The sequence below is a fragment of the Micromesistius poutassou genome (genome assembly GCF_964030765.1).
Source record: "Micromesistius poutassou genome assembly, contig: SCAFFOLD_982, whole genome shotgun sequence".
Lineage (NCBI taxonomy): Eukaryota > Metazoa > Chordata > Actinopteri > Gadiformes > Gadidae > Micromesistius > Micromesistius poutassou.
In genome coordinates, this window is record NW_028178059.1 from 701 (window position 1) to 10,000 (window position 9,300).

The 9,300-nt window shown below is 48.8% G+C and overlaps 1 protein-coding gene across 1 annotated transcript in view; it reads right to left on the reverse strand.

Annotated features, from left to right (window-relative positions):
* Positions 1-671: 671 nt before the first annotated feature.
* The window catches only part of LOC311374829 (uncharacterized protein), an 11,453-nt gene continuing 2,824 nt past the window's right edge, over positions 672-9,300 (reverse strand). Inside the window, exons 6-14 of the mRNA XM_084490585.1 lie at positions 9,072-9,300; positions 7,294-7,431; positions 6,673-6,776; positions 6,403-6,538; positions 5,924-6,140; positions 5,312-5,473; positions 4,736-4,821; positions 4,063-4,167; positions 672-934 (exon numbers count right to left, since the gene is read on the reverse strand). The exon at positions 9,072-9,300 is cut by the window's right edge and continues 217 nt beyond it. Of these exons, the coding sequence (XP_084346711.1) occupies positions 769-934; positions 4,063-4,167; positions 4,736-4,821; positions 5,312-5,473; positions 5,924-6,140; positions 6,403-6,538; positions 6,673-6,776; positions 7,294-7,431; positions 9,072-9,300 (1,343 nt within the window). The 3' untranslated portion in view covers positions 672-768. The remainder of the gene's footprint in view (positions 935-4,062; positions 4,168-4,735; positions 4,822-5,311; positions 5,474-5,923; positions 6,141-6,402; positions 6,539-6,672; positions 6,777-7,293; positions 7,432-9,071) is intronic.

Here is a 9,300-nt window from a genome sequence, read left to right on the forward strand (position 1 = left end):
AGTGTGTGTGTGTGTGTGTGCGTGCGCGTGTGCGTGTGTGTGTGTGCATGTGCGTGTGCGTGTGTGTGTGTGCGTGTGCGTGTGTGTGTCCGACCCAGCAGACCAGACAAACGGATAAACTCTTTTTTGTTTTTTTAATCTCATTTACTTTACTTTGCTTTACTTTACTTTTACCCTCAGGCAGAAAGACCACAGATGTGATCCTCACACAACACAAACCACCATCACCATCCCTTTACATACACAGTATTCATAGTATTATTCCTTATACATAGTATTCATAGTATCCATAGTAGTATTCCTTACACATAGTATTCTCTTTTTGAGATGTTGCATTAAGTGCTGTTGAGGCCATTCTGCACACAGAAGAGACCAGAGGACGATGACATGGATATGACCCGTTACAGGTGCTGGCAGGGCCGGTTCTACACTGAATTGCGCCCTAGGCGAGGCCCCCTCCGAGCGTGGCCCCCCGTAGATTACGGGCTGGCGCAAATGTTGACGGGGGGACGGGGGGGGGGGGGGGGGGGTGGATCGGGATTGTTGACCGGGGGGGGTGGGGGGGGGGGGGGGGGGGGACAATCGGGATTGTTGATGGGGCGGGGTGGTTGTTGGCGGGGGGGGCGTGCGATCAGGATTGTTGACGGGGGGTGGGGGGGGGGGAGGGGGGGGGGGGCGCCCTAGGATGTTCATGTTTAATAGACATGTTTCATTTGGGCGCCCCCAACACATTTTGCCGCCCTAGGCGATCGCCGAGTTCGCCTCCGCTCACAGCGCCGTCTCCTCGCGCCGGCCCTCCAGGGCCTCCACGGTGGCCTTCAGGCCGGCTATCTGGCTCTGGTGGCTCTGGGACATGGCGGCCACCTTCTGCTCCAGACGCCACACCTGCTCCTGGTAGCGCCGCCGGCTGCTCCTGTGGGAGCTCGCCGCTCTCCTGGAAACACAATCGATCGACGCGTCAGATCTCTGACCTCCAGGAGACACGACGCAGAGAAAGGCCCTAGCTATGGGGCTATAGTTATAGTTATAGTTATAGTTATAGTTAAGCCCTAGCTAGGGGGCTATAGTTATAGTTATAGTTATAGTTAAGCCCTAGCTAGGGGGCTATAGTTATAGTTATAGTTATAGTTGAGCCCTAGCTATGGGGCTATAGTTATAGTTAAGCCTTAGCTATGGGGCTATAGTTATAGTTATAGTTGAGCCCTAGCTATGGGGCTATAGTTATAGTTATAGTTGAGCCCTAGCTAGGGGGCTATAGTTAAAGTTAAGCCCTAGCTATAGGGCTATAGTTATAGTTAAGCCCTAGCTAGGGGGCTATAGTTATAGTTAAGCCCTAGCTATGGGGCTATAGTTATAGTTAAGCCTTAGCTATGGGGCTATAGTTATAGTTATGGTTAAGCCCTAGCTAGGGGGCTATAGTTATAGTTAAGCCCTAGCTAGGGGGCTATAGTTAAAGTTAAGCCCTAGCTATAGGGCTATAGTTATAGTTAAGCCCTAGCTAGGGGGCTATAGTTATAGTTAAGCCCTAGCTAGGGGGCTATAGTTAAAGTTAAGCCCTAGCTATAGGGCTATAGTTATAGTTAAGCCCTAGCTAGGGGGCTATAGTTATAGTTAAGCCCTAGCTAGGGGGCTATAGTTATAGTTAAGCCCTAGCTATAGGGCTATAGTTATAGTTATAGTTAAGCCCTAGCTAGGGGGCTATAGTTATAGTTAAGCCCTAGCTAGGGGGCTATAGTTATAGTTAAGCCCTAGCTATAGGGCTATAGTTATAGTTATAGTTAAGCCCTAGCTAGGGGGCTATAGTTATAGTTAAGCCCTAGCTATAGGGCTATAGTTATAGTTAAGCCCTAGCTATGGGGCTATAGTTATAGTTATAGTTAAGCCCTAGCTAGGGGGCTATAGTTATAGTTAAGCCCTAGCTATGGGGCTATAGTTATAGTTATAGTTAAGCCCTAGCTAGGGGGCTATAGTTATAGTTAAGCCCTAGCTATAGGGCTATAGTTATAGTTAAGCCTTCGCTATGGGGCTATAGTTATAGTTAAGCCCTAGCTATGGGGCTATAGTTATAGTTAAGCCCTAGCTATGGGGCTATAGTTATAGTTATAGTTAAGCCTTAGCTATGGGGCTATAGTTATAGTTAAGCCCTAGCTATGGGGCTATAGTTATAGTTATAGTTAAGCCCTAGCTATAGGGCTATAGTTATAGTTAAGCCCTAGCTATAGGGCTATAGTTATAGTTAAGCCCTAGCTAGGGGGCTATAGTTATAGTTAAGCCCTAGCTAGGGGGCTATAGTTATAGTTAAGCCCTAGCTAGGGGGCTATAGTTATAGTTAAGCCCTAGCTAGGGGGCTATAGTTATAGTTAAGCCCTAGCTATGGGGCTATAGTTATAGTTAAGCCCTAGCTATAGGGCTATAGTTATAGTTAAGCCCTAGCTATGGGGCTATAGTTATAGTTAAGCCCTAGCTATGGGGCTATAGTTATAGTCAGGGGCGTACGTAGTCATTTGGGGGCCCAAGGCAAACCCAGTCATTGGGGCCCTCCACATTCTCGTTCTGCACTGTATATATATATATATATATATATATATATATATATATATGAGAAAATGAAGCAGAGTTATACGATATATATATATATCGTATAACTCTGCTTCATTTTCTCAACCCGCGCCAACTAGTTTGGTATCGTCTTCCTGAATCAAGCCTGCACATGCGCAGTAACATGGAATAGTCCATTGCATGAGAAGGGAGGGGGGGGGGCAGTCAGCATTTTTATGGATTTTTAAGCGCGCAAATTAAGACTAAAAAAATAATAATTGCTTTAAGTCGAAGAAAACTTTATTAATCAGTTTTGTATGAGACGTTTGGGGGCCCCTGGAAATCTCGGGGCCCCAGGCAATTGCCTGTGTTTGCCTAATGGTAGGTCCGCCCCTGGTTATAGTTAAGCCTTAGCTATGGGGCTATAGTTATAGTTATAGTTAAGCCCTAGCTATAGGGCTATAGTTTTAGTTATAGTTAAGCCCTAGCTATAGGGCTATAGTTATAGTTATAGTTAAGCCTTAGCTATGGGGCTATAGTTATAGTTAAGCCCTAGCTAGGGGGCTATAGTTATAGTTAAGCCTTAGCTAGGGGGCTATAGTTATAGTTATAGTTAAGCCTTAGCTATAGGGCTATAGTTATAGTTAAGCCTTCGCTAGGGGGCTATAGTTATAGTTAAGCCTTAGCTATAGGGCTATAGTTATAGTTAAGCCCTAACTAGGGGGCTATAGTTATAGTTAAGCCTTAGCTATGGGGCTATAGTTATAGTTAAGCCCTAGCTATGGGGCTATAGTTATAGTTATAGTTAAGCCCTAGCTATGGGGCTATAGTTATAGTTAAGCCCTAGCTATAGGGCTATAGTTATAGTTAAGCCTAAGCTATGGGGCTATAGTTATAGTTATAGTTAAGCCCTAGCTATAGGGCTATAGTTATAGTTAAGCCCTAGCTATGGGGCTATAGTTATAGTTAAGCCCTAGCTATAGGGCTATAGTTATAGTTATAGTTATGGTTAAGCCCTAGCTATGGGGCTATAGTTATAGTTATAGTTAAGCCCTAGCTAGGGGGTTATAGTTAGTTAAGCCCTAGCTATGGGGCTATAGTTATAGTTAAGCCCTAGCTATAGGGCTATAGTTATAGTTAAGCCCTAGCTATGGGTAGTTATAGTTAAGCCCTAGCTATGGGTAGTTATAGTTAAGCCTTAGCTATGGGGCTATTGTTATAGTTAAGCCCTAGCTATGGGTAGTTATAGTTAAGCCTTAGCTATGGGGCTATAGTTATAGTTATAGTTATAGTTATAGTTAAGCCTTAGCTAGGGGGCTATAGTTATAGTTATAGTTATAGTTAAGCCTTAGCTATGGGGCTATAGTTATAGTTATAGTTCAGCCCTAGCTAGGGGGCTATAGTTATAGTTATAGTTAAGCCTTAGCTATGGGGCTATAGTTATAGTTATAGTTAAGCCCTAGCTAGGGGGCTGCCATAAAGGGGGTAAAGATGTTCTAGAATCTGAGAGTCTAGGATGTGTACCGGCTCTTGGGGTCATCGCTGTCCCGTCTGCGGGGGGAGCTGTCCCGGAGAGCTGTCGCCAAGGACTCCCGAACGAGCGACAGTCTCTTCTTCAAACCTTGTTCTCTGGATGGGAAGACAAGACGAGCATGTAAGCAACCATAAGTAGGCTAGTGCTAGGCTAATGCTCTGTCTTGCTTCTGTCCTGTACGCCGCTGTTGTTCATCAGTTGACTCAACCCTGACCTCACAAAGATGAGTGTTGCTCTAAGTCAGTCAAGGTCAGTGGGAGGATGAAGTCTCAGACAGAAAGAAATGAAACGTTCCCCCTCACACAGTTTAGACACCTGTGCAAATTTGTGTGGAGATGGGAAAAGTAGCCTTATAGTTTGTTTGTTGTTGTTTCCATTCTGTTCTGTCATGGAGTTATAATGAGAGCGGACATTTATATTAAGCACAATAGGCTGAGAACAATTCTGGTTCATGTGATCATCTTCATCAATCTAAAAGGGTTTCTGTTCCAGGGACATCAGGACTACAGAACTAATAAGCAATAACTGATGTTAAAATGAAGATGAGAAAACAGCTCAAATCATCCTGGGCAGGGGGCTTAATTAGCATTATCTCAGGTGTAACTAGATCAATAATCAATCCAACATGAAACAAATTGGATTATGTCTAAGTCATTGTCGCACCTTTGAAATACAACGTGGAGCTCTTCCAGATTGTCTTTCTTCTGAGGACGAGGGACGTTCCCGTTGTCTTCCACTTCAGGAAGTGACTGAAACAAAAAACAGGATTAGTTACCACCTGAGTCACATTACATTAACCCCTTCTAGAGGAGGAACAGTTGCATCCCAGTTCTTCCCGATCCAAAGTCAACCTTGCTTGACCCCTTAGAATCCAAAAACAAGGAGCCAGCGTTGACGCTTGGGCTTTGCGTCCTTCAGTGAGACACACGTGGGGCCCCCGTAGCCCGGGCTCCTCCTCTAGCTCGTGGAGCCCCGGCTGAGCAGCGCTGCCAAGGACCTTGTGGAACTAGAATATCTCCCTGTGGCCTGGAGGGAGGCCGCTTTGGTGGATGTTTGATTTCCCGCGAGGGGGAGATCTAAATGGGGTGGTTGTCTTCTTGGCACCACCTCCCCCCCTTGCTCAGCCCCCCCTGGCGACGCTCGCACAGCTGGACTCTTTTAGATTCTGCAAATGTGTGAAGGTCACAGAGGTCACAATGTCACGGTCGGTACGCATCTCCCCCCCCCCCAACCCCCAACCTGTGGTTCAGAGCAGCTCTGGGGGGGCGGGGGCGGCGGCGGCGGCGGGGGGCCGGGGGGGGGGGGAGAGTCCTGGGCCTTCAGGGCCTGCAGAGCCCAGTCCAGGCACCTCAGCTCCTCCTCTGCCAGGCGGGTCTCAGCCGACCGCTCGGCCATCTCCTCCTGCCCGAGGTGCAGAAAGAAGTCACTAGAAACCGAGTGTTGCTCTAAGTCATTCAAGGTCAGTGGGAGGATGAAGTCTCAGAAAGAAAGAAATGAAACGTTCCCCCTCACACAGTTTAGACACCTGTGCAAATTTGTGTGGAGATGGGAAAAGTAGCCTTATAGTTTGTTTGTTGTTGTTTCCATTCTGTTCTGTCATGGAGTTATAATGAGAGCGGACATTTATATTAAGCACAATAGGCTGAGAACAATTCTGGTTCATGTGATCATCTTCATCAATCTAAAAGGGTTTCTGTTCCTTGACCTTCATCTGTAATAATGGTGACATAGGTTCGTGTCTAGGTTTTCTATCTGCACTCTTTTTTTCTTTGTTCAACAGTTTGATCTCTGCAACGGGACCTTCTTGATTTTCAAGGACTTTTTAAAGGAAGATATATAAAACGACTTTACCCCCACAGTGAAAGGATCCTCAAACGGCCGACTCTTCTCCGACCCAGACGTGGCCTGGACCGGGTCGGGGACCAGCCCCGGTCCGCGGTCGGGGACCAGGGGGCCGGGCCTTCCTCCTCCTCCCCCCCCGGGCCTCAGGAGGCGTGCTGCGGTCAGACCCTGGATGTGGAGCCGGAGCGCGGCCTCCCGCCCCACCGAGGAGGAGGAGGAGGAGGCCCTGAGGAGCCACGCGGAGAAGAGAGCCCCGTGATCAGAGCGCTTCAATCAACGGTGTGAGATGAAGGCTTCAAAGACTGAATGGCTGCACGTTAACGAAAAGGTTTAAAAATGACGTGTTGAGACATGACAAGATGACGAGGTGCTCATCTGGCGCGACGTAGCATCTATCGACATCCGATTGCGTGCAATAAACAGACCATAAACCATAAACACCAGTCCTGCGTCGTTGTGTTGGATCATTAAAGGTTACCTCCCAGTACCTCTGCTCAGTGGCCGCCCAGCCCCCCACGGCGCCCCCGCCTGCCGTGGAGAAGGACGTGGACAGCTCATGGGCCTCGGGGAATCTGAAGCGGTGTGGCGGACTAGCGGAGCGCTGTGTGTCACCACCAGCTGGGCCTGAAGGGTGAAAGATGATCGTTCTTGAGTTTGTTATATAAATGTAGGCTAGTAAACAGTGTTTACTATGGGAATGCGGTCAGCATTTGCATCGGGGGTTTGTAAACAGGTTGTAGATAAAGCGTCTCACGCGCCTGATGATGCTGCTGGGGACTGGCAGACCTCGACGCCTTGTTGTTGTTGTTTGTTCAGCTCGTAGAGGGACAGTAGTTCGCTATACGCTGCTTCACACTCCTGGCTGTCGATACAAAACCACAGACGTCAGATCATCCGTACGTCATCATCTTTACGCAAACGGGAACGTTCGACCGTGTACACATTTACGAGTTTTACGTGTTTATTTGTGCAAAATTAATGAAATACATAGTTTGATAAACGGTCTGTATACTCAACATACAATGCTGTTCGACAGGAACATGTGCACACATTATCTTCTGCTGTACGTAACTGGTTTATTGTACTAGTGTGTGCATGTGCCTTTGTGTGCCAGTTTGTGTGTGTGAGCAAGGACTTGTGCATGTATGTTTGAGTGCATGTGTGTGAGTGTGTGTGCGTGTGTGTGTGTGTGTGAGTGCGTGTGTGCGCGTGCGTACGTGTGAGTGCATGTGTGTGAGTGCATGTGAGTGCATGTGTGTGAGTGTGAGTGCGTGCATGCGTGCATGTGTGTGAGTGCATGTGCATGTATGTGTGCGTGCGTGTGAGTGAGTATGCGTGCGTGCGTGCGTGCGTGCGTGCGTGTGTGTGTGTGTGTGTACCAGTATGCCAGGGCCATCTGCAGGCTGGGCCGGTCCGCCGGGCTGCTGCCCAGCGGCGCCCCCTGCTGGGGCTCTCCCGTCCTGCGCTCCAGAGCGCTGCTCAGTCGCTGGTTCCTTGCCCGCAGCCTCCCGATGCACCTGGTTGAAGGCACTGATATTTATTTATTGTGTATTTATTTAGTACGTTAGTACTAGTAGTTACTTATTCAGTTGGTTTTATAGTTCATTATTTTACTTCATTATTTTAATTTATGATATATAGCTTTTTATGTAATTTATTTAATTAATTATTGGAATCTGTGTGATGCACTACAGAAGGGAATGCCCCCCCCATGAAGGAGGGCCCTACAGGAATAGGGGACCAATCAGGAGACAGCACACACTACGGTAACCCTAACCCTAACCCTAACCCTAACCGTAACCCTAACCCTCTCTAACCCTAACCCTCTCTAACCCTAACCCTAACCCTAACCCTAACCCTCTCTAACCCTAACCCTAACCCTCTCTAACCCTAACCCTACCCCTCTCTAACCCTAACCCTAACCCTCTCTAACCCTAACCCTAACCCTAACCCTCTCTAACCCTAACCCTCTCTAACCCTAACCCTCTCTAACCCTAACCCTCTCTAACCCTAACCCTACCCCTCTCTAACCCTAACCCTCTCTAACCCTAACCCTAACCCTAACCCTCTCTAACCCTAACCCTCTCTAACCCTAACCCTAACCCTCTCTAACCCTAACCCTCTCTAACCCTAACCCTAACCCTCTCTAACCCTAACCCTAACCCTCTCTAACCCTAACCCTAACCCTAACCCTAACCCTCTCTAACCCTAACCCTAACCCTCTCTAACCCTAACCCTAACCCTAACCCTAACCCTCTCTAACCCTAACCCTAACCCTCTCTAACCCTAACCCTAACCCTCCCTAACCCTAACCCTCTCTAACCCTAACCCTAACCCTAACCCTCTCTAACCCTAACCCTAACCCTCTCTAACCCTAACCCTAACCCTAACCCTCTCTAACCCTAACCCTAACCCTAACCCTCTCTAACCCTAACCCTCTCTAACCCTAACCCTAACCCTCTCTAACCCTAACCCTAACCCTAACCCTCTCTAACCCTAACCTCTAACCCTAATCCTAACCCTCTCTAACCCTAACCCTCTCTAACCCTAACCCTAACCCTCTCTAACCCTAACCCTAACCCTAACCCTCTCTAACCCTAACCCTCTCTAACCCTAACCCTAACCCTAACCCTCTCTAACCCTAACCCTCTCTAACCCTAACCCTTTCTAACCCTAACCCTAACCCTCTCTAACCCTAACCCTAACCCTCTCTAACCCTAACCCTCTCTAACCCTAACCCTAACCCTAACCCTCTCTAACCCTAACCCTAACCCTCTCTAACCCTAACCCTCTCTAACCCTAACCCTAACCCTCTCTAACCCTAACCCTAACCCTAACCCTCTCTAACCCTAACCCTACCCCTCTCTAACCCTAACCCTCTCTAACCCTAACCCTAACCCTACCCCTCTCTAACCCTAACCCTCTCTAACCCTAACCCTAACCCTCTCTAACCCTAACCCTAACCCTAACCCTCTCTAACCCTAACCCTCTCTAACCCTAACCCTCTCTAACCCTAACCCTAACCCTCTCTAACCCTAACCCTAACCCTAACCGCTCCGTTGGCCAACTCTCTAAATGGACTTTGTGTTGAAGGAGTCCAGCAAAGCTTCTTGGTGGGGGGGGGGGGGGGTGGTGGGGGGGTGGACCCCCAGCCTACCTCTGCAACCTCTCTGCCTCGCTCTCGTAGCTGCTGGCTGAGCTGGAGGCCGGTGACGCACTGCGGGCCCCCGGGGCCCCCGGCGCCCCCGGGGCCCCCCGGGCCCGGGCCGTCTGGGGGGAGCCGGGCGGGGAGTTGTCCCTGACCGTGGAGAGAGGAGCGGTGAAGGATCGCACGGGCCTCCGGAGGAGCAGCGGGGAGCCGGGGTAGGGCGGCGGCGGCGAGGTCA